This window comes from Ctenopharyngodon idella, chromosome 2, assembly GCF_019924925.1.
Source record: "Ctenopharyngodon idella isolate HZGC_01 chromosome 2, HZGC01, whole genome shotgun sequence".
Lineage (NCBI taxonomy): Eukaryota > Metazoa > Chordata > Actinopteri > Cypriniformes > Xenocyprididae > Ctenopharyngodon > Ctenopharyngodon idella.
The window spans coordinates 21,612,504-21,637,892 of NC_067221.1; the positions used below are offsets into that span (position 1 = coordinate 21,612,504).

Genomic DNA, 25,389 nt, shown 5'->3' on the forward strand with positions numbered 1-25,389 from the left:
CAAAAAAAAAAAAAAAACAAACAAGCACAGCCAACACACATCTTTATAGCAGTGTTACCAGTATTGTTTATTCCATCCCTCTCATTTAGAATCGTTGTACACAAGTTACATTTTCTCCATATCACAGGTTCTGTTAAATTATTATTTTTATTTTTTTTAAATCTTGTCCTCTAATATCCAGTTTCACCTTCTTTTAAACAAACAAAAAGCAGATTGTATTATACAAAAATGCAAACCAATTTTCACACAGTGAATTCTTTTACAAAGTCATAAAATGGCGTAATAATGGCTACATCCACATTGGAGTAAGATGGTTCTAAACATTCCTTAATGGAGTATAATATATATTTATATATAAAACCTTTCCTTGTTGAAATTGAGCCTGTACCTTAATTTAAGAGATTTTACAAGACAACTTGGAAGTAATCATAAAAAAGCCATTACATTTCCCAAAAAGTTAGGAATAAAACAAACAAAATGACAAAAAAAAGACAGCCATAACAGTGTTATAAGATTCAAAATGAGTTAATTTGCATTTCATTTAAATGAATTCAACAGGTCTGTTCAAAACAGACACAATCCAGGCAGAGAAATGAATATCATCCATTAGGAACAGACCCATTCTCAAAGAAAATCACATTATTCTGCAATTTCTTACTTGAGGAAAAATAACCTCATGCACAAAACTGTAAATGAGCCTTACTGAGTCGTTTCCCATAAGTTGCTATGTGTGGGTGGTTGACATTAATTTGTAAAACAAACAAAAAATATCCACACCGAAGTAATTCGCTCAGTGAGATCACTGATCATTAGAGGGAAAAAAAAAAAAAGTTCTACAGCACCCAAGCAAGTGCTAAATATTAAATACAAGATAGCACATTCCCATACAATCCAAAGATTCAAATAGAAGCAGCATCCTGGCAGTGCAGCACTCGAGAATGCTTACCGTCGTACAGCTTTGGGCACTCTGTGAAAGCCAAACGCAAAAAAATCTCAGCACACCTGCCAAACGCTGGCTAAAGGTTTGCCTGTCGTAGCAGCGGTTAGCAATGCTAAACAGAACGCTCGTCATGCTAGTGCTTGCGCCTAACAAAAACCAAAGACAACCCAATGCTAACCGGTGACAGGAGCGTGTTAGCGAAGCTCCTGAAAATTGTATGGAAAACAGCTGGGAGGAGGAAAATAAGCAGAAATCCTCACGTATGTATAAAAGCCTTGCCATTTAACTATTCTTAGTCACGTTCATACACCTCTATAGATGAGGCGTCAAGATAAGCTGCTCGATTTAAATGCCTCCTGTGCAATTGTTTTTTATTTTCCTTGTATAAATATAAATGGATTTCTCAGAGCATTTATCATATCCTCCTTCCTCAAAATTTGAGGTGGCACATATTGTGAGCAATATCTAGAAATTATAGTACACATATGGGTGAATCTCATGGAACCTGACAAGAACATTACCGGAACATATTTCATCTCAAAATAATAATAATAATAATAATAATAATAATATATAATAACGCATTCAAATCAAGTACAATTCACCATGTATTTTGAATTTAGGGAGGAAGATGTGCTTATTTGTCATGAAAATGTCAATACAAACAAAACAAAACAAAACACTAATAACCCTATACATTCTTTTCTTTATCTAAATTTTTTTTGTGAAATGTGAGCCGGACATGTTCTTATGAGTTTCACTTTGATTATTGGGCTACAAAAAAGGTGAAAAGATCTTGAAGGGCTAGCCAGAGATCAGATTCCCCAGAAAAGAAACAAGCGTCTCAGCTGAGAAATCATAAGCTAACCCTACGCAGCTCATTTCAGATCAGGCAAAGCCTTAACTAGTTTGTGAGATCTTCAACAGCATGAAATAGAAACACTACGAGAATTCAATTTACCGATTTAGCATGGAGAAAGACAACATTCTGGAGAATTTGCTCAGCGAGTGTGATGGACATCACGCGATAAGTTTAAACCTCGATAGTAAGGTTGATGTCATCTCTGCATTGTCGGCACAGCTCGATTTCAATCTCGACGACTGCTTGAAAAGGCTGCGTGTGCTCTTTCATTAACAAGAACATCAAATAATGACCGTGACTACGAGTCATCGTAATTAGAGAAATCAACTATATCACCACGGGTATAGCACAAAAACCACAAAAGATTACACGTTAAGAGGTTGCACCCAAAATTGGAGCTGTATATCATAGTCGGTCTCAAGAGACTAGAACAAAATGTCACACGTGAAGAATGTCATCACTATAGGAAGACTTCAGACTTCAAATAATCTTGTTCTCCTCGTTTTCGGGGCCTCATTTGGAAACAGTCGTTGTGTAAAAATGTTTAAGCCAAAGCAGGTTGATGGAGGGATAAACTTCAATTCATGAGCCTCAATTCATGAAACATTTGAGTAGCATTAAAAATTCTGCTTGTCCCATTGCATAAATTCATAATCGTCTTTGATGATTCCAAACTAATTTTAAGTTGTAAAGAGAAAGAGGAAACACAAAAGACATTAAATAGCTTGTCTATAATGAACATCTGTCTGGATTTTTATTTAAAGGGATAGTTGATCCAAAAATGAAATCAATTTACTCCCCCTTCATGGCTTTCAAAACCTGCATGACTGACTTTACTCTGTGGAACACAAAAGAAGATACTCTGAAGAATGTTTCAACTGTTTTTGTCTATTTATATTTAAAAAAAAAAAAAAAATGTTATACAGGTTTGGAATGGCATGAGGGTGAGTCAATGACAACAGAATTTATTATTGGTTGAACTCTCTCTAATTTCTCACCTAAGCAAATTTCGAAAACATTTACCAGAGTGTCAAAACTGTAATGCAATCGTTCAGCGCTACGGGACCTGGTGTTGTTGAAACTACGCACCCTGGTATATTTCTTTGCAGCAATAGTGGCGAGACCCGAATATGCAAACTCGACCAGGAGAGCCAAATATGCAACTTCACAGAAGTTAGGGAAAACTGATGAAATTATTTCCTAATAGGCTGTAATCTTACAAAGACTGTGGCACTGGGAGAAACAAAAATCACCACAGAGCTCTGAAGAACACAAGGGAAGTGAAGTGTTGCACTTCCTTGACTAAAAAGCACACACTCATGGAAAACATGGAAAAAAGTGCTCATTTTTAAAGACATCTGTTTGCATTCTATAAAACAGAACGCTTTAGACATGTGTCACCACACATTTACAAATTCCTTAACAGTTATATAGCCAAACCATAAATTAAACAAAACCTGACAACTGATATATATATATATATATATATATAATATATATATATAAAAATCTATCTCTCTTCCCCCTTGTGTCATCCAGAGCCCTATCTAACTGCCTTACAGTGATATACTGCCACGGTCGAGCGTCATGTGAGGAGACCCGTGATAACGGTCCATAGAAATGGATTCATAAAAGGTTCTCCATGCTACTTTAAACCTGGTGAGTCAGATCATATTCAAGGCTGCAGAGGATCCAGGGAGTTGAACGTTTCAACAGAGCCCCGACTACACCGTTGCAACTTGCCCCGATGCTAAAAATAGTGCGCTTGATTCTCGTTTTGATTCCACTAGTTTGTGTCGTCCTGTCTGTGCTAGCTTTGGGTTGACTGTTCTTTCTTAATATATTGGGAACACAACAAAGTAAGCATTATTCAGATGCCCTGGTTTCCAGGCGATGAGAAGTCATTAAAACAAAAAGCTCATTCACAGAACAAAAAGAAAGAAAATTTATGTCACGGCAGATACTGCTCATTTTTCTAAATAAAACAACAGAGAAGTTTGTGTCGTGCATGCATGTAGCAGCATGCAGGTGTGTGCGTGTTCGTGTATGTGAATTTGTGTCCCTCATATCAGCTCCGTCTGAATATTAAAAACACATCTTGCAAAAGCTCTTGAAACTGGTTGAATTGGTCAAGAGACAAATTTCAAAGCCCTCCGAGAAGGAATATTGACCTCTGGAGAGGTTGTCGGCGTATATGTGTGTGTGTGAAGGTGTGTGAATACACTCTTAAGAGCAAGAGTGAACGACACCGTTCTTTTGAAGGTCTGAGCTACTCGCCGCTTGGTCAGCGGAGCAGAGGGTGAGAGACGATGTCTTATTGGTCAGCGAGAGCATAGATCCACCCATACTACTGGCTGGCTTCATGCCACTGGATCCATTAGACACCTCACTGATGGACAGAAGAGAAACAGACAAAAGAGAGAATAAGTTTATTTGTGTAAACATTATTTAAACATGCGTACTGGCTAACAGAGCAATAGGAAAACAGACAACAAAAGAGGCTATTTTAGGTCTTTGCTGATGGTAGCCTAAGGGAAAAGACCGGTGAGCCTAACAAGACCAACAAGTACCAATGTCGCCGTGAACTGATGTAGAACCATTAAAGGATTAGAAACACTTAGTTAGATAATAAACTGCTCTTGAAAATACTATAAATATTGGCTTAAGACGGCATAAATCAGGAGTTGGCAAGTTCAATCCTAGAGAGCCGCTGTCCTGCAGAGTTTAGCTGCAACCCTGAAAAAAAAAAAAAAAAAAAAACAACAACTCACCTTCCTATAGCCTTAAGGCATTTCTCAATACCAAGTATGCAAAGTTCAGACTTGGCAAGTTCAACTCAGGAGAACGGACTCCCGAGGACGAGAGGACGCAAGTCCGGTGATTCTAGAAATGGAACAGCAGCGCTCTTGATAGCTCTGGCTACTCCGGTTGTATGTATATTTTACACAACAATTAAAAAAAAAAATGTTATATAACACCACTCTGCCTCTTTTCGTGTTCATTTAAAAAAATCGTAAAAATATAAATAGCCTCACAACCACAAATGTGGTTCAGACAACGCGTTCATTGATTATCTTAACTGCATGTATAGTATTTATAACAAAAAGAAATATAAAACACACCCAGCCTCTTTTCGTTTACATTTAAAAAATATTAAACATTAATATGTGGTTCAGGCAATATGTGCATACTCTGGTTATCTTCACTGTAATAAAATGAAATAAAACATAAAACAAAACCCTGTCTCTTTTTGATAAATGTCAGTTTTAATGATCAATAATAGCCATTATAAAAGTATAAGAAGCTATACAATAAGAAATAAAAGCAAACAATTCAGTGAAACGTACATATACAAAGTCAGCACTCTAGTAGGCAACAACGGTAAAGTTAAATAGAGGGAGTCCTTTAAATAAAAAAGTTATTAAACTTCACTTTGCCCTCAGCCAAAATGATTTGCCAGGGAACAAATTATAGATTCATCAGACCAAAGATTGCCCATTAGATATACACAAGACGAATTATGTCATGTTTAACCACTACAGAGACATCAGAGCCAGTGGCAAACGTCAAAACGACTTGCTGCTTTCAGCTGTGTACATGAGCGCCGAGCGCCCGGTGAAAGCCTGGATCTCACAACTCCGAAAACATCAGATCAAATTTTCAAATAGCCGCCATCTTTATCAATAAACCATACATTTGAGCTTTAAACTTGTACATTCTCACCTGAAAAACCACATTTCATTAAATAATAACTGAAGTAGGCCAATGTTTAAATTACGCGGGTTTTCTCCTTTACTATTGACGCCTGCTGGTTAGTGCGAGATGCATTCTGGGATCCGTTTCACAAGTCCACAAGAACACAAGTACAGACAAGAACACATATTGAGAAACTTCTTTAGTAATCCTGAAAAGCTTGATTAGCTTGTTCAGGTGTGTTTGAATAAGGTTGGAGCTGAACTCCGCAGGACAGTGGCTCTCTAAGACCGAACTTGCTTACCCCTGGCCTAAATAAAAGTCTTACGATCCAAGTAATTTGTGGCCCTTTACATTTTATGTGGTTTAAATGCGGCTCTCTTGGCCTCTGAACTGGAGTACCCCTGATGTAGACGAACTTAAATAAACACTGCAAAAGACGCAAACACAATGGCCATTTCACACCGCAAGCTTGAGCTTTGTGTCAGCTTCAGGTCAGCGTAACTACATTGTCACTGCAGCTGCAGACTCGCAAGAGTATTCAAAGTGGAAGTGTTTGTAGCGTCACAGCAGCGGTTGGTCATTTCTAAACTTTATAGTCTTTGAAAGTTTGTTAACATGGGGAGGTGTACAACATTGGGTAAATGGGTAAATCTTCTATAAACATTTTTGATTCTTCATTTTCTTTTCTGACATATTCCAATTCTTGTTAAAACACACTAGACATGCTTATCCTGTGCATTTTGAGCACTTTTTGTGTGGTGAAATATTTATTTTGTCCATCAAAAGTGTGCTTTCATTTTGAGCGCGAGCAGTGCAGCAAAAATAGATGATGCTGATGCAATGCTCCTGCTTGACACCCGCATGTTGCTCTTGCTCCCGGTGTGAATGCACTTATTTGCCAACATGCACGCAGAAAAAAATATGCGGTTAACGTGCCGCTCAAACTTGCGATGTGAAACGGCCGTAAGTCACACACATCTGTCTACTGCATGCTTGCACAGAAAAATAACAGAAAAGCAGTGCAATGGAATGCAGAAATGCATTGTGTGAACGGCCCCTTAAATAGCTAGTAAACAAAGTTTCCTCACTCACCCCAGTGCTAAAGAGAGCTCCTCCAGCTGGGCTTTATGGTCAGGCTGCCCATTTTCAGTGGCCTTCAGCTTGTACTCATGGGCCACCTGGTTCTCCTTCAATCATGGAAACAGGTTCAGTGAACTCAGAATGTTCTTATGAGAATAAATACTTCTATAAAAAAAAATAACCTCAAAAACATTCTCTCGTAACTGATACCGCAAGTTTCTCGTTTCACTAACAGTGGCTGTTTGACTTACCATGGCAATTTCACGGGTTCTCTTTCCGATCTCTCGCTCTACATGATGAAGCTCCAGGCTGAGCTGTTCACTGGACACAGTGCCACCTGAAGACCACTTCACCCCAGCCGTGGGCTGAGACGCCAGCGCACACGCCTCCCTCTGCAGGAGCATGGAGTTACTGGCAGCCTGAGTGCACATGCAAAATATTAATATTACTAAACATAAGACAAGTTATTAGTTTTAATTCATGAATTAAGACGGACATTTCAAACACACCTCCATCCCGCGTGTCTGCTGACTGATCTGTTGGTTGACTTGCTGGAGCTCAATCTTGAGCTGCTCACGGTCAGGGGCAGACATGGGCAGACTGGCAAAAACATGGGGAAAAAATGAATGCTCAAATGAAATCATACAATCAAACAAAAAACCCAATTATGCATCTTGATTAAGTGTAAGAGGCAAGGGTAAGTACCGCTCGTTGAAGTGTCCCTGAGAGTTGATGCTCTGGTGCTGAGGGTAGGACGATCCACCCCATCCGCTGTGGCTTCCATATGGATAGTCTGCTGAGAGAAAAACAAACTTTACCAAAAACAAAACTACAACTGCTGAACTGGAAAGTCTAAAGAAGCAGTCACATTATCAAAATTTCATCTGCACCGCTCACACAGAAGTCACTTTCAAAGAAAGCTACTTTCTGTTGGATGTCGCAGTGAATCTAGGTGACCAACTTAAACATTAAAGTTGTGAATTCTGTCAGGCAAAATTCCTGTCCATTTGGATTCCTACAAAAATGACTTGACTTCCCCCATGAAAATCGGTAAATATGACCACCTTAGATCAATAGTGTACACAGAAAGTCATCTCGGTTCTTGAACCAAATACACCAAAGAAATTCCTATAATTCAATCTTCAAATACTCTTTAAGTGATACTGAATCAAATTCTGATCTCTAATAATCATTCTTGAAGACTGGAAGAACATAAATCCTGCTAGAGATGTGCATGAGTACCCGAGTACTCGGACAGGAAAACATTGATGGACAATCATAAAATGCCCATCCCTAACTCTTGCTTTATAATTAGGGTTGGGAAATGACAATTGTTTTTGTATTCAAATCAATTCCTTTTTTTTTTTTTTACAAATGGCTTTTTCTGTTAACAGTGCTGGAACTTCTGCACTCTTTCACTAAGGCAGACCATACTAAAATACTTCATTAGTGTTCCATGAACAAATTATGAGCAGTTTTTAAATGAATCCATCAAAACAAATCACAAATGTACTGAAAAATTACTAAGAATGGTAATGGCACCTTTAAGGAACCAGAAAACTTTTCATCCACATCTATGATTATTATAAATATCTCCAATCACCTGTCATAGTCATGTGTTTGGAGCCCGAGGCCTGTGAGGACGCCATGGCCTGTACAGGCCCAGTGGTCTGGTAACCCGTTTTAGAGGTACGTGAAATGGCACCAAAAGGAGACACTGTGGGCAGAGGACCAAAGGGAATGATGGGATCGTCGTCTTTGGCTTCCGCAGAGCGCCGCTGGGTGTCCAGTGGAGGTTCACGCAGAACTTTTCCCTCTGCATTCTGTTGTAGAACAGTACAGGAAGGAAATGACAAATAAAACCTGTTACTTACAGTCTTAGCTGAAGTGTGGAAACACAAAGGGTGAGGTAGATCACTTGCCATCATCTCCACAGCACTACTGACATCTTTTGGTTTAGCATCCTTGGAGCCAATGTATGATCCTATGGTGTCACATGACCAGGGGGAATACTGCCCAGCATAGTCCGGCTCCCGACTTCCAAAGGCTTTAGAGCCATCCTCCAAATACTGCAGACATTTAGAATTCAAAAATTACAAAGAGCAATGTTGAGCATTATATTATGGAAGCTTGTTTCCACCACAGAATAAAAAAGTAAAAAAGTACATTTTGACTTTTTAATCTCACAATTTTTGTTCTCACTACTGCAAGTTTATATCTAGCAGTTCTGTTTTTTTGTTTCCATCATGTAATAAAAAAAATCTGTCTGTGAAACCAGGCCTTTATCTCAAAATTGTCAGATATAAACTCTCAAGTCAGAATTGCAAGGAAAAACATCAGAATTTTGAGTAACTCAGATGTGTTAAAAAAAAACAAAAATCAGAATTGTCCGATAAAAAGTTGCAATTATCAATTGCAGTTGCAATTTTGTTTTTTATACTGTGGTGAAAATAAGCTTCATTGTTATATTCATGATCCATGATAAAACTACAAGGATTGTGGGATCTCCTTCAGGACTCACCTCCTGAGGGTAGTCGTTGGGGAACGGGTGTGTAGGGAGAGTGGGGGAGGCAGCGAAAGGGGGAGGGGAGATGACTTTTCTCTCCTCCAGCTGGACAAGCAGCTCCTTGCGCCTGCGATGCAAGTCATCCAGACTGGGCTGAGAGCGGCTGTATGGGTCCTGCCGGGGGAGAACATATAAATAATGGTCAACAAGATAAATAACTGAACTGACTCGAGGTGCTTAAGGAAATCAGTGCAACTGACTATTAGAAAGCATATGTGACCGGTCATTAGGGTTGTGTCGGTGAGGAAATTTTCCCACTGGTTAATCGAAGTGTGACACCGGTAATACCGATATCACCGGGAGGGGTGTGTTCCCCTTTTTTGCACCTCGCTTTTAAATCACTAATTTGAAATAAAGCGAAAGTAAAATGTGCACGGCTGCACAGGGATTCATAATGGTGCGGAGCGAGCATTTTCAATTAAGTTGAGCTTCCATAGGAATGAACTGAAAACGCTCCGCCCCAATAGACTATGAATGCTGCGGATTTTACTTTTGCTTTCAAATTAGTGCCAATTCAAGGGCGGCAATTGCTTGTATGGTGGGTTATTATTCTTAATGAAAAACACAACAACTAATTCTTTGCAGGTTCCCCATTAGCACTGGGTTTAAATTCAAAATATTGCAAAAATCCAAAAATCTTATGCAATCATCCTGTCAGTCAGCTCCTCACTCTCGTAATAAATGAAATCTACTGCTGCCGATCTATGCTGCGACTCTCGTTCGGCTCATGCTGCATTGAGCAGATGCGTTCAGTTTTTAATTGTAGTGTCCGTTTTCTAACTGAACTAAATTACTTTTATTACTATAAAAAAAAAAAAAAAAATCAAAATGACGGTGGGAGGCGGTGCCGTGGTGGACAAGTGACATAACCGGTAACACAGGCTACACAGACTATCGAAGCAAGCCTACTGGTCATAAAATCAAGTGTGGGCTTGTTCACAATCATGTCAATCTCAAAGCAATCAAAAGTTATGGCATTTGAAACCAAGGTAACCTTTTTATCAAAAGTCCAAAAAAACCTTTCCAAATAAGTGATGTGTTTTACTGAACATAAGAACTAGTACTTACATGTGTAAACGCCACAATAAAAATAAAAAATACTTATTACATAGAATAATCAACAATAATTAAGTTCCTGGTTGATGATTGATCCTGGTTAACAATCTTCCAGCGCGCTTTCGGTTGTGCGCTCCTATTGACGCATGGTAAAGTAAGACCTGTCAATCTGAGTGATCAGTCCAATCCAAGCACGCTCCAGCTGTAAAACAGTGTCTGACTGGTCTTGACACAACTGTCTCTACCCACCATACCCAAGATCAAGTTTCCATTGGTTGAACTTTCAAATGACGTTGGAAAACACTGCATCATGATCGCGACGCGATCGGATCCAGGAAGTCCAATGGGTTTACTAGTCAAGCTGCTTATGTTTTTACATGGGATTTTCTCACAATCTACATATTGTGTTATGTTGTGTGTGGGATAATTTGAATTGAGACCACCTCCTCTAAATAAAGATATGTGATCTACTATGGTTTACTAATGTATCTCAAAGTTCTAAATCAAAACACGGCACAAAACTCTTTAGCGTGTATACTGTTTACATGTGCATTGCCAGTGATTTTTCAGACAAAAACTCTATATTTTGCTCTCTAACTAAAACAAATATGCTTTTTGTATTCTGCTTTGTATAGTTGAGACCTTCTCAACAATATGTCAAGACTATGCATGTATGATGCTTTTACAGATTACATTTTCAAGTAGAGTTATTTTTTCACGCTATGAAAATGGAGCACCTCCAATATTTCTAAAAATTTAAAAGCACCTTTTAAGAGTTGGTCATATTCCTTATATTCACTGTAAAGCCAAGCTTCTAAGCTTTAAAATTACACCTATTTTGTGTTGGTCAAGCAAGAGCATATGAAGTAAAGTGATGTTACCATCACTTTACTTCATATACTCTTGCTTGACCAACACAAAATATTGCAAAACATTGCAGCACCCCCCATTGGCATGGTACCAGGCCGCTTCGGGTTAAAGGGGTTAAATGATAAACCTCACATTTCAGCATAATAAACGATTATGTATGTTATTTAAGGAGTGCACACTGTTGACTAAAAGTAATAGATTTTCCCCCAATATTCAAATATTGAGTAATTATTTAAAATCATCATTTAACTATTTCTACAACCTTATTTGAAACGTTATAGGCATGCATAGCAAGCAAAGAAAACTACTGTTTAGCATACAAAAACCTTAAGAACAACAAAACTCACTCTTATGTGAGACCTCATCTGGCTGTGGTGCGGTCCAGCAGGATAGTAACCGTCCGATGGGTATCTGTCTCTGGATGATGTCTCCTGGGGGTGGTACAGAGAACCTGCAGCTCCTGCTGGAGGCGGAGGCATAGCAGTCGGGGGAACGTCCAAAGGAACCGGGCTCATCCTGACCAAGTCGTCTCTGGGAGGGGCAAACGGAGGTGGGGGTGTGGGATAGTGTCCATGCCTGCGACTGTAATGGGGGGGCGGTGCATAGGTGTGGGCTGAGAAAGGAGGACCAGGGTGGTGGCCCTGATATTGGCTTTCTGGGCCGTAACCTGGGTAGGGCTCTGTGTAAGGTGGCACTGCAGACTCGCCCGGGGGAGGTGGGTTACGGATGTAGCGGGGAGGAACATACTGAGGAGGTTGGTATGGGTAGGGGTTGCCTGAAAGAAAAAACAGGTTATGAGCATTATGACAAATCTAAATGCCTATTCACACCAAGACAAATATTCATTCACAAATTTCGTGCAATAAACATTTTAATTTGAATGAACAGCTGTTAATGCAATTGTTCAGACCAACACAAGCATTTGCATGCCATCAATGTCACAGAGAGGTATTCTAATCTCTTCCATCACACTGCGAAGAATACTGGCCAACCAATAAGATTTGCATTTGGTAACATGAACAGATCCACTGCCGTTACATAAAACTATGACTTGATGGCGCTCACAAACAGACTATTTTGCTGAATTTCTGAGTTAGTATCCTGAAGCAACTCTCTTGTCTCCGTATTCTTGAATTTAGTCATGTTTGACAAACACCACAGTAAATACAAAAAAACTGAACAGCTGTTTGAAAACATGTAAATACTTTGTGACTTTCTTTATTCTCCGTGACAAGCAGGTGTCAGAAATGGAGCACTTTGTGTACCGGGGTATTTCTGCCATTTTTTACGCACTGGTCTGCACAAGGCAAGGCAAGGCAAGGCAAGTTAATTTATATAGCACATTTCATACACAATGGTAATTCAAAGTGCTTTACACAAAAAGGATTTAAAAATAAATCATAAAATAATCACAACAAGTGCACAGACAAATTACATGCGAAATCGTACCAAATTTTCGTGCCGAACATTCGTGTTGGGCCTTAAGAAGAAATTAGATGCATTTCTAGTCACAATAAATTACACAATAAATTGGTACCATTTCAGTTATTAGCCAATATATCATATTCGCCGATGTTGGACATTTAATTGTTCATTGTCATTTCTGCTATTTTTTTTACATTTTTATCACCATCTAATGCTCACTTAAAAGTAAACTGTTAAAAACACTAATTTAATAACCTGTTAAATGTAATCTTTAACAAACCTTTAAATGAATATCAATTATGCATACTATACATTTTAAATGTTGTGATGTTTAAATTTACTTGTAGCATTTACAATTATTGATTGTAGTTATCTTTTCTTTGTTTTTTTTTTGTTTATACAAATAAATACAATTTGCAATTAAAGGGTTAGTTCACCCAAAAATGAAATTTGTGTCATTAAGTACTCACCGTCATGTCGTTCCTCAACCGTAAGACCTTCGTTCATCTTCGGAACACAAATTAAGACACTTTTGATGAAAATGAGGGTATCTGATCCACACATAGGCAGCAACGTCATTGCACCTTTTGATGTTAGTTGAAAACATGGTTAAAACAGTCGGCGTGACTGCAGTGGTTCAACCTTAATGTTATAAAGCGACGAGAATACTTTTTGTGCGCAAAAAACAAAACAATTTGAACCGTTGTCATACGTAGTGAACTCGGTGCAGGCTTCCTTTTTACGTCTGAACGCCAACTCTGTACTGTCCGAAGCGGAACACGTGAGCAGCACGACGCCTGCATGTGATGCTGACACAGGATCCGGCCAATAATGAGCTGGCATTCGGACGTAAACAAGTAAGCCTGCACTGAGTTAACTACGTATGACAACCGTTCAAATTGTTGAATAAAGTCATTATTTTTGTTTTGTTTTTGCGCACAAAAAGTATTCTCGTTGCTTCATAACATTAAGGTTGAACCACTGTAGTCACATGGACTATTTTTACCTTTCTGGACGTCAAAAGGTGCAATGACGTTGCTGCCTATGTGTGGATCAGATACCCTCGGATTTCATCAAAAATATCTTAATTTGTGTTCTGAAGATGAACGAAGGTCTTACAGGTCTTACGACATGAGGGTGAATAATTAATGACAGAAGTTTCATTTTGGGTGAACTAACCCTTTAAGCTGTAAATTAAAAATGGGCCTAATTTCGTCAAACATTTACAGCTATTCATTAAACTCCAAGCTAACACTGTCATCAACTCATCCTGTAAAAAATTATATATATATATATATATATATATATTCCAGTTAATTACACAGTGCAACATGCATCTTCTTCATGTTAACATAAATTAGCCTAGTTTATTTTGATTGGTTGGTTGGCAGTACCCAGAGTTCATCTGTTACGTAACTTCTTAACGATCAATTTTGTGTGAAACTCTAGGTAGCAATACTGGCATTAAAAAGCTTCAAGAATCTTGGGAGCCAATAAATGACAATATTCGTAATCTGTTCAGACAACCATCTATATTAACAAATCTATTCACCTGCTGGGTATGGAGTATCATACTGAGATCCTGAGGCAGGAGGTCTGGCTGGCTCTGGATAGAAGAGCTCGGTCTGCTGTTGCGAATACATCTGTGGTGCACCTCTGTGCACAACTGGCACCTGCTTGGGCATGGGTAAGTGCTCCGCCCTGGAGTGAGGCACAGGGTGGGGTGTCAGTGTCAAGCCAGATTTATCCAAACTGAAGAGAAACAAAAGGCAGAAATGAGTCAGTGATAACTTATGTTGTTCCTTCCTGTTAAAGCCAAACCTATTATAGGGCCTATTATTCAATGATGCAGAAAACATGGACAAAATTGCAGAATCTTTACATAAAAATGGAATTTACTGTACAACGTGGAATGTCACAGAATTTGGCAATTTTGGGATGAATAAAAAAAAAAAAAAAAAAAAAAAAAAAAAATGTACCTCTCAAAATAATGATGATAATAATAAACGGAAAGTTTGAACGACTATGTTGTCGGCATGACCCAAGGAATCTATTAAGACCAGTTTCATTACAAAGGCATGCTGCACCAAATCTAAACTAGTTTCGTGATTTATGGTTAAATTGTTCAGAAGTTATAAAAAAAAAAAAAAACCTTATATCTTGTAACCACTAGGTGGCTCTGTGCCGAAACTGTACAGGTACCATCAGGTCATGGTTGTCAAAACACACCAAATTTGGTCAGAATACGCTAAAGTATTGTGGAGATATAGCCTCATGTCTGTTTTGGTGTGCTCTTTGCCCAATTTGTTTGCACGTTATTCGAGAACCGTTTGACGAATTGACTTGAATTCCATGTTTTTTTTTTTTGTTTTTTGTTTTTTTTGTCTTCATGGCCTTAGGATGATCCAATTTAATTTGTGTGAAAACAAGAAGTCCGGAAGGAGTTCGAAAAAAATAGCAGCGCCTCATAGTAGTGTCTCATAGTAGCCACAGAGCAAACGCAGAGTAGCACCATAACAACTTTCAACACAAATGTATCTAATATGATAAAACAGCGCTGCTTTACCCCACATACGCATGACTGGAAGAAGCGGAAGCAGCAATTGTGGTATAATAAAAGTTCCACTGCTCTCGAAAGGTGTCGCGCTCATCTCCTCATTAGCAATCGCTCCAGCGGCCTCGTTTCTGCTCGCACAGCACTCGGCCCTGCTCTGCTTCATACTACAGTAACGTTAATAATCTTATCCATAAACATGATTTCTGCCTGAGTCCCATCCCAATTCTTTTCCACAAGCTGTAGACGTGAAGACAACAGCTCCCATGATTCCGAGAAATCAAGGTGTCATCAAGCTACACCTTTGTTTTGAACAAGCGACCTCCAGCGGCGAAAATGTACATATTGTGCCTTTAATTTTAATTTGATTACATTTTAAAAGGTTAATTAACTGCCTTCTTATTATGCCTTCATTTGATTGCCCCTGTTTTTGATCATTTTGTATTAAATCAACAAAACGAATTTCAATATACATTTTATAGGGCCCTATTACTGCAAAAAATATATATATAAATTAAGTTGTTAAAGTTTTAAAAAATTCAATTGATTAGACCTGCTTTTTGATTATTAAAATTTATTTAAAAGAAAAATTGAAACAGAGAAAAATGAATTTGCGAAAAATAAATGAATGTGTGTGTATTATATATATATATATACACACACACAGTATCTCACAGAAGTGAGTACACCCCTCACATTTTTGTAAATATTTTATTATATCTTTTTATGTGACAACACTGAAGAAATGACACTTTGCTTCAATGTAAAGTAGTGAGTGTACAGCTTGTATAACAGTGTAAATTTGCTGTCCCCTCAAAATAACTCAACACACAGCCATTAATGTCTAAACCGCTGGCCACAAAAGTGAGTACACCCCTAAGTGAAAATGTCCAAACTGGGCCCAAAGTGTCAATATTTTGTGTGGCCACCATTATTTCCCAGCACTGCCTTAACCCGCTTGGGCATGGAGTTCACCAGAGCTTCACAGGTTGCCACTGGAGTCCTCTTCCACTCCTCCATGACATCATCACGGAGCTGGTGGATGTTAGAGACCTTGCGCTCCTCCACCTTCTGTTTGAGGATGCCCCACAGATGCGCAATAAGGTTTAGGTCTGGAGATTTTTTAACAAGGCAGTGGTCATCTTGGAGGTGTGTTTGGGGTCGTTATCATGTTGGAATACTACCCTGCAGCCCAGTCTCCGAAGGGAGGGGATCATGCTCTGCTTCAGTATGTCACAGTACATGTTGACATACATGAACTGTAGCTCCCCAGTGCCGGCAGCACTCATGCAGCCCCAGACCATGACACTCCCACCACCATGTTTGACTGTAGGCAAGACACACTTGTCTTTGTACTCCTCACCTGGTTGCCGCCACACACGCTTGACACCATCTGAACCAAATAAGTTTATCTTGGTCTCATCAGACCACAGGACATGGTTCCAGTAATCCATGTCCTTAGTCTGCTTGTCTTCAGCAAACTGTTTGCGGGCTTTCTTGTGCATCATCTTTAGAAGAGGCTTCCTTCTGGGACGACAGCCATGCAGACCAATTTGATGCAGTGTGCGGCTTATGGTCTGAGCACTGACAGGCTGACCCCTCACCCCTTCAACCTCTGCAGCAATGCTGGCAGCACTCATACGTCTATTTCTCAAACACAACCTCTGGATATGACGCCGAGCACGTGCACTCAACTTCTTTGGTCGACCATGGCAAGGCCTGTTCTGAGTGCAACCTGTCCTGTTAAACCGCTGTATGGTCTTGGCCACCGTGCTGCAGCTCAGTTTCAGGGTCTTGGAAATCTTCTTATAGCCTACGCCATCTTTATGTAGAGCAACAATTCTTTTTTTCAGATCCTCAGAGAGTTCTTTGCCATGAGGTGCCATGTTGAACTTCCAGTGACCAGTATGAGAGAGTGAGAGCGATAATACCAAATTTAACACACCTGTTCCCCATTCACACCTGAGACCTTGTAACACTAACGAGTCACATGACACCAGGGAGAGAAAATGGCTAATTGGGCCCAATTCGGACATTTTCACTTAGGAGTGTACTCACTTTTGTGGCCAGCGGTTTAGACTTTAATGGGTGTGTGTTGAGTTATTTTGAGGGGACAGCAAATATACACTGTTATACAAGCTGTACACTCACTACTTTACATTGAAGCAAAGTGTCATTTCTTCAGTGTTGTCACATGAAAAGATAATAAAATATTTACAAAAATGTGAGGGGTGTACTCACTTCTGTGAGATACTGTATATATATTATTTCATTATTTTAACCCTTACAAAGCAGAGTTCAGAAAATAAGAAAAGAAAAAAGAAAGGAATCCAGAAAAATTTAAACTAGGAAAAAATGGAATTTGTAAAATAAATAAATAAATAAATAAATAAATTGGATTTGATTTGGGAAAAAATAAAACATTTTGCTGTTGCTGTTTGAGTCAAAAGAATTCAGATACTAAAGTCATGACAGAAAAGCAAAGAACTAGAAGTCAAACAAGGTTGACGAAATCAAGGGCTTACGAATCAGGTGGTGACCCAGGAGCACTAAGGCTAGTGGCATCCATCTTAGGCTTGAGTAAGAGGTCATATGTGGAGGGGTCTGTGCCTCTGGGGATGAGCTGGGGAAGAGGCGTCCCAGGACCAGCTACAATGCCGTTGGTAAGTGTAGAGGCCTTTCGCCCAGGCTCCAGAGGGACCACCTCCTCGGGCAGCAGGCCAGGGGTGCAGGGCACTCGCGCAGCAAGACGTTTGTTCATTTTACGGTACCTGCAACACGAACACCAAATGAGATTATGATTATAATGTAAGTTTTTTTTTTTTTTTTTTTTTTTACCTGACATGCAAGATGTTACAACGGCACTTACTTTTCCAGCTCCTCCTGAGAGTGGGCGAATGTGCAGCTAGCTCCTCTGGGACAGCCTCCTTTTTGCTTCATGTCTCTGCACATGTATGTCTTGTATTTGCTGTGCTGGGGTGGCTGCTGCGTGTCAGCACCCTTCTTGCTGTGGTTCTGGATGAAGTCCACTAGGCCGTGCACCACCGTCTTTACCGCCACCAGCCCCTTCTCTAGCTGCTCCCAGGTAGGAGGAGGAGCATCTGAATAAAGATGAATCAAAGCAAAACTAAATCATAGAACAGAACAAGCACGTCACACAGATGCTTAACAACAAATGCGATGTTAATAATTCATTCTAGGGGTGGGCAGTAAGACTTTAAACTTAAATTACAGGAGGAGTAATTTTATACTTTTTTCACAGTATATATCATTTTTAAATTCAACCTAAAACATGGCAAATATATATATACACTCAGCAAAAAAAGAAATGTCTTCTCACTTTAAACTGCTTTTTTTCCAACAAATTTCTTGCGTAAATATTTGAAGGAACATAAAAAGATTCAACAACTGAACAAATTTCAGACACTTGACGAATGACATTTGGAGTAATGAGTTCCTGATCAAAGGGGCTCAAAAGTAGCAGTGAGTATCTGGTGTGGCACCAGCTGCTTTAAATTCTGCAGTGCATCTCATCCTCATGGACTGCAGCAGATTTCCCAGTTTTTGCTGTGAGATGTTACTCCACTCTTCCACAAAGTTCTCGAACACATCTGGTGGGACAAATGGTCATACGTGGTTTCCCACTGCAAGGGCGATCATCTGTCTTTCCTGTCTCCCTGTAGCATTTACACCTGATATTAACATGCGTTTTGGTCGATCGGATCACGAGTGGATGACGCTAAACACAGGTGTAAACAGGGTCTAAAACGTTTTGAGCTTGTCCACTATGACCACTTCCAGAGGTAGTCGAAAACGCATTCTACTGGATTGGCGACACTTGAACACCAGTGGGAGATCCGCAGAAAAAAGAGAAAAAAAAAAACAGGGGTGGAAAAAGCAATTCTTCCAAATCTTTCTTCTTCAGACTGTTGACTTGGACAAGCCCGATATAGAAAACCCGCCATAGAAAACAGCACCTCTGCAGTGGACGGCATCACAAGCTGCTATCGTGAATGTGCTGTTCCGCTGCTGTGTTCCGGTGAGAAGACGTACAAGAAGCTAAACTTGTGAGGCGGCCATCAAAAGAGCTCACTGCATACAAATCAGCATCACTGAAATTTTTTACATAGTTTTTTTTATTTAAAAGTTCAGATCTATTATTCTCTCTTATTGTTATATTTTTAAATGTTTCAACAGCAACACAGAATTAAACAACTGCTGGTATTTTTCATTGCATGTTTTTCCATTAATAAAATCATGAATATTCATGAAATTTTCTGGTAATAAGAGGTGGGGGGGGCACGACCAAAAAAAGTTTGAACCGCTGGTATAACACAAATATGCTCAGTCCATCATAATGGGTTTGTCTGTCTTTTAACAAACCTGGACTGGGGTCGATGTTAGCGAGCAACTCGAGGTGAGGTCTTAGCCGGTTGAGATTGGCAGGGTCACCCGTCCTCTGCAGTGCGATGGTCAGCTCCTGCACGCTCTGAGCAAATGACGCTGGAGTCTGCAGCTGAAAGACAAAGAGTCATATTCCCTTTATCCATTATTCTGAGACAATACTATTTCAGGCATTTGAAAGGAAGCTGAGCAGCCAGATGGGCGTCATACCTTGTCAATGATGGACTGCATGTGTGATTTATGAGACTGATCTCCATACAGCAGAGAAGACCACTGATCAGGGGCGATGCGGAGCCCTCCCTCCATTGCGATTTGAACGATTTGAGAGTCGTGTTCCCTCCGAAGTGCCTCGTACGTGCGGAACTCCTCTTTCAACTGCATTAGCGATGAATCCTCATCTCTCTTAGTCACCTACGATACACAAGAGACTCAAATGAAAACTCTGAGCTACAGCTATTAATGTTATTGAAAAAAGCTGTTATGTTAATGAAAAAAATTATTTGCACATTAAGAGCAACAGAAACAAACTCAAATCAATAAACTCCCAAGAGATCTCAATTACAAAACAAAAATAAAATAAAACACTACAGACAAACGCGTAAGATGCATGTAAATAGTTTGAGTGAGATCAAGTGCACAATAAAGGACAACTACCTTGAAACAGGAGGCACGGTAGAGGAGCTGAACTACATGCCCAATACTGGTTTTGGAGGCCTGAGGAAATCTCGGTTCAAGTCTCTGGACCACAAAGAGGACCAGAACCTTCCTAGAAAGAGCGGATCCATCTTCCAAGGCCAACAGCACCAGCTTTAGTGCCTCCTCCTGCATGGCTGTTGATAAAAAAGGTCCAACATAAGAAACTAGAACTAGAACAATTAAGTTCAATGACCAATTAAGGCCTGTTCACACCAGGACAATTATTAACTGTGAAAATCTGTTGTAATAAACATTTTAATTTGAATGATTGATTGTTAATACATCTGTTCAGAATGACATGAACAATTTTTTGCAGAGGTGCTTTAATCTCTTTTCCAAAGCTGACCAACCAATGAGATTCATGCTTTTGATCATATTCCCAGATCCAGTGCGGTTACATAATTATATGACTTGATGGTGCTCATGAACTGTCTATTTCGTTAAGAGACAATCGATAGACCCTTTTCACATTTTCAATTGTTTTTTTTGTTTTTTTTTACCTAAATGTAAAAAAAAAAAAAAAAAAAAAAAAATGTAGAACTCTATACTTTGTGTTCCATTACCTTGGCATGGAATTACAGAAAACTAGTTAACGCTGCTTACACACACACAAATATATACACATACAGGAGTTATCAGAAAAGACTTCTCATTTTGGCTGTTGATATGCATGTTTGTTTGCATTGGTTATTTTGTATGTCACATGTAAAATAGTGCCACAATCTCTGTTTGCATTTAAAAAAAAAAAAAAAAAAAAAAAAAAAAAAAAAGTGTCATCCTACCGGGGCCCAGAAACTGGCAACCTCTGGCTCTCACGGCAGCCCACAGGTTGGAGGAGAGCTGCTGGGGGTTTTGGTGCTGCAGAATGAGCTCCGTAACAGTTCTTTCGCCCAACGAGCGGGCCGCCCGCATGGCTCTGACCCGTCCTTCCTCTTCCACCAGCTGACAGTGCACCAGAGTCACCAGCTTCCTCTGCATGGGGCGACTCAGCATGCTCTGAGCAGCATTACTCAACCCCACTCCTAGATAAAACCAAAAAATAAGATTAAAAAAATAATTTGGTCATGCCCATTATACTGGCTTAAAAGTTGGCATGAAATGAAACCAATTGATAGAACCAGATTTCGTTTTCAAAAGTGAAAGAATACATTTTTGGGTTTGGCCGAAATGGTTTCGGAGGGCCGAAATGGTTTCGGAGGGCCGAAATCATTGACCAAAACAGTGACATTTAATTAGCGCTTTTCTGATGGTGCTTTTTGAATGTGTCAGCATTTAAATCTTGCACACAACATGTATAAGCTACAACATGTAAACATGTCATTACTATGTTGAACCAATATTGATTCTTAAATCTCAAGATCGATCTTTTAGCCTATGCTGTTTACTGTTAATGTATGAACAAAACTTGTAGCGTGCCTTGTCATCCAATAATCGCAATAAGCAAAAATTCTGGCAATTTTATGGCAGCAATGTCATTGAACCTCTCAAGCTCCAGAAAGGTATGAAAGACATATTTAAAACAGTTAATGTGAGTACAGTGGTTCTACCTTAATATTATAAAGCGACAAGAATACTTTTTGTGCGAAAAAAAAAAAAAAAAAAAACGACTTTTCAACAATATCTAGTGATGGCCGATTTCAAAACACTGCTTCATGAAGCTTTAGGAATCTTTTGTTTTGAATCAGTGGTTAGGAGCCCCAAAGTCACGTGATTTCAGTAAACGAGGCTTTGTTTGTGCGATCCAAACCACTGATTTGAAACAAAAGATTCGTAAAGCTTCGAAGTAGTGTTTTGAAATCGGCCATCACTAGATATTGTTGAAAAGTCATTATTTTGTTTTATTGGCGCGCAAGAAGTATTCTCATCGCTTTATAATATTAAGGTAGAACCACTGTACTCACATGAACTGTTTTAAATATGTCTTTAGTACCTTTCTGGATCTTGAGAGGTTCAATGTCATTGCTGGCAATAGAGGCCTCACTGAGCCATCGGATTTCATCAAAAATATCTTAATTTGTGTTACGAAGATGGTCTTACGGGTGTAGAATGACATGAGGGTGAATAATAAATGACAATTTTCATTTTTGGGTGAACTAACCCTTTAAATAAACTTTATTTTAGATTTGAATTTTCAACTAAATGAAAATTTTAATTTTGGTGCATCACTACTTTAAAGAGCACATGAGAGCATGTCAGGTACCTCGTGCACTGCTGAGGGGTTTGAGGTAGAGGGCCAGCTCCTCAACGCACTGCCGAGCCTCATCATAATGCTTGGTGTCCTCTGGACACGTAATGAGTGCCACAGGTTGCTGTTTGGGCACCTGAGACAAAAAGACAAATTCAATGAAGCATACAGTGAGAGATCTGAAATACTGTGATTACACTGTTCGGTAAATGTGATTAAAATGCCTCACCTGACCCCCGACCAGCTGTAGCAGGGCCGAGTTGACGGGCAGCTGCTCGATGTCAGTGTTGATGGCCGTCTGATCAAAGGGACAGGCCTTGCGGTGCAGCTTGTTGAGGCACATCTTGCAAACAGTGTGGCCGCAACCCAGACTGATGGGCCGGCGCACCGTCTCCTCGAACGTCTGGGTGCATATGGGGCACAGTAAAAACTCTGTCCATTGTGGAGCTTGTACAGGCATTGTAGCAAGGTTGTTCTACATGTAAACAAGGGTGAGGGGAGTTCTCCTGGGTGTGCGTGTGGGTGTATGTGTGATTGGGTGTGTCATTTAACAAAAAGGAAATAATAGATGGAAAAAAAATGAAAGATTCCACTGGAATCAAAAAATCTTCTGAACACAGGAGTTCTTAAATAAGTTCACACGTCCCGGTTGATCATCACATGGTGTGAAACCTGAAACCTGGAACAAAAGAGATGCCATTGATGATTAATCTTATAAATATGGAATATTAGGAAACAATATTTGATACACTGTCATGATGATACACATTTACCAACACAATTATGCTGCAAAATACAGTAAATGACAGGCTTATTGAAGATTAACCACATCTGGCAGCTGTTGCTACTCAAACAAAGGAGAAAACTAAAAATAAGACAACTTGAAACATTTATTGCTATGTTGATTCCATAACTTGTCATCTATCAGATTAGTGGAAATAAACATCCAAAATACACATTTAAGCATTTATTACATTTTATTCAATTACATTTGTAGACTTTTAAATTACAATACCTATCTTTAAAAGCTGTTTACTCAAAATTAATTTTTTTCTCATGCACCTATAGTCAGAAATATACAATATATAATTTGCCAGATTTATATAACATTTTATTCCTAAAAACATGGTGGAAATGTACTTTTGTCAGTTTGTTGACAGTATTTTCTGACATACGGAGTAATAATGAAATCCAAAATTCCCTCTGTAAAAACATTTAAATATAATAAGAACAAAATGAAATAATTTTGAACCTGGCTTTATCATATGTTCAGATTTGTGTTCTGGAAATGTATGCAAATGAGTGAATAATTACATAACGCCGCATGTTTAAACAACATTTAAAAAAAATTGTAATACAAAAAAGTTATATTAAAGTACTGTGATTAATCGGTTGGGGAAGTATGGTGATATTTATTAGTTAAAATTGTTAAACTATTCATCTGTGGTGTCTTGCCTTAAGTACACAGGCTACCCTCAGCTAACTCGTTTGTCAATAAACTTAACTTCATATAGTTTAAGCAATTTTGAACGTATAAGCATTACATGAACTCGTTTGATAACCACGTATTAAAATTAACCCCATTTACCTGCCATAAATAAGCCAAATTGATAAACAGTTTAATTTTGTGTTCTCCATAGTCCATCTCCATTAGCTATCAAGCTAACACATTACACACTGGCTCCTGTGTCTATCTGGGCTGAATAGGCTAGCAGCAAACACACACTTTTAATTTCTAACCGGGATTGTGGGCATAGATTAAGAGTTAAACAGACTCAAAATTGTGCTTAGATAAGACGGAGACTGAGGATAAAGGCGAAATATACGATATGTTTATGCTAAACCACAAGAGACCCCGCGATTATGTAACACAGCACCCGCTGAACCTGACCAAAACACTCAATTATTACCCATCCCGCAGTCAAAACTGCAGCGGAAACATGACATTGTGGTAAGAATAGATGCAAATACACAATCACGTGGATTACTGTAAACAGCTATTTTTTGTCAACGGAGGCCCGTGTAAACACAGCATTCAGTTTAGCAACCTAAGCTAATAAGCTACTCTAGCTAACGAAATTGCTATTTCAATTTAATACACAACTGAAATCAAATTTACTAGCAAAGACAACGCCAAAAACCACATACTGCACGAGCTAACCACAAATTAAGCCCCCATGCTGACTGAAAAGACGAAAAATAGTTCAAGCAGAAGCCACACAAGGCTAGCCGGGCGGCTAAATGCTGCAAACGTGCTATCAGATTAGCCGTTAGCCAGCCGTGTGCGGTCCACACCCAGAAACCACCACATAATGCACGCAAAATGCGCTATTCTGCATCCCACAGGCGCAAGACAACAAATGCACACTCACTCGCTCATTCTTACTGAGTATCAGCTATCTTCATCTTTTCTTAAGAAAACGCTTGATTATTTCCTCGGTCGCCATATCGCCCGTTATAACGGGTTGCCGAAGTAGTTCGGGAGTTCCTCGCGCTAAACTACCGCCAGAGGCAGCGCTCGAGTTCAACGAGAAAGAGAAGAAACTGGTACGTGCCGGGGCGCCCCCTCCGGTTGAGCAGCGCTCTGCATCGAGCTCATTGTGAAAACACACGAAACTATAAAAGCACATTTTCGCCAGACACACAAAATGAAACCATGCATTGGTAAATCGTAACTATGGCATAAAAACATAAGCATTACATAAAAGTAGTAATTATAAGAAAAGTCACAATTATAACAAACTATTACGACATAAAAGGCATATTTATGAGGAAAAAGTCGGAATTATTTCATAAAAAGATGAACTTATGACAAATGACGAGATGGGCTAGATGAAAAGTCGAAATTCTAACATGGCTACCAAGTCATAATTATGACATAAAAGTGAAATTATGACATAAAAAGTCATTATGAGATGAAAGTTGAAATTATGACAAAGAGTACAAAATGATCACATAAACAGATGAAATTACGGCACACTAAGTCATAATTATAATAAAAGAAAGATGAAATTGCGACATAGCCTACTAAGTCATTTATAAGATGAAAAGTGGA

At 39.2% G+C, this 25,389-nt stretch overlaps 1 protein-coding gene across 5 annotated transcripts; it reads right to left on the reverse strand.

The window, feature by feature from the left end:
• Positions 1-42: 42 nt before the first annotated feature.
• rc3h1b (ring finger and CCCH-type domains 1b) lies at positions 43-24,898 on the reverse strand. 5 transcript variants are annotated; one of them, XM_051866770.1, is made up of 19 exons: positions 24,707-24,898; positions 22,564-23,013; positions 22,350-22,470; positions 20,932-21,171; positions 20,108-20,283; positions 19,664-19,864; positions 19,433-19,565; positions 17,919-18,150; positions 17,575-17,820; positions 14,048-14,196; positions 11,418-11,845; positions 9,100-9,261; positions 8,501-8,647; positions 8,182-8,401; positions 7,284-7,374; positions 7,088-7,178; positions 6,830-6,997; positions 6,591-6,685; positions 43-4,191 (listed from the first exon to the last, which is right to left on the reverse strand). In XM_051866770.1, the coding sequence occupies exons 2-19, from the start codon at positions 22,792-22,794 to the stop codon at positions 4,029-4,031; spliced, it is 3,294 nt and encodes a 1,097-aa protein (XP_051722730.1). In that variant the 5' UTR covers positions 22,795-23,013; positions 24,707-24,898; the 3' UTR covers positions 43-4,028. The 5 variants fall into 5 exon arrangements, with proteins under 5 accessions (XP_051722730.1, XP_051722702.1, XP_051722694.1 ...); XM_051866742.1 differs by having other exon boundaries at positions 14,048-14,247; positions 24,721-24,895; XM_051866734.1 differs by having other exon boundaries at positions 14,048-14,247; positions 24,707-24,895.
• Between the last annotated feature and the right edge of the window lie 491 nt (positions 24,899-25,389).

Coding starts and splice junctions, on each gene's coding strand:
- rc3h1b (XM_051866742.1), bottom strand. CDS start 22,794: ATGCCTGTACAAGCTCCACAATGGACAGAGTTTTTACTGTGCCCCATA. Junction 11,846..14,047: donor TGATACTCCATACCCAGCAG/GTGAATAGATTT, acceptor TTTTTCTTTCAG/GCAACCCCTACCCATACCAA. Junction 6,686..6,829: donor GAACCCGTGAAATTGCCATG/GTAAGTCAAACA, acceptor CCATGATTGAAG/GAGAACCAGGTGGCCCATGA.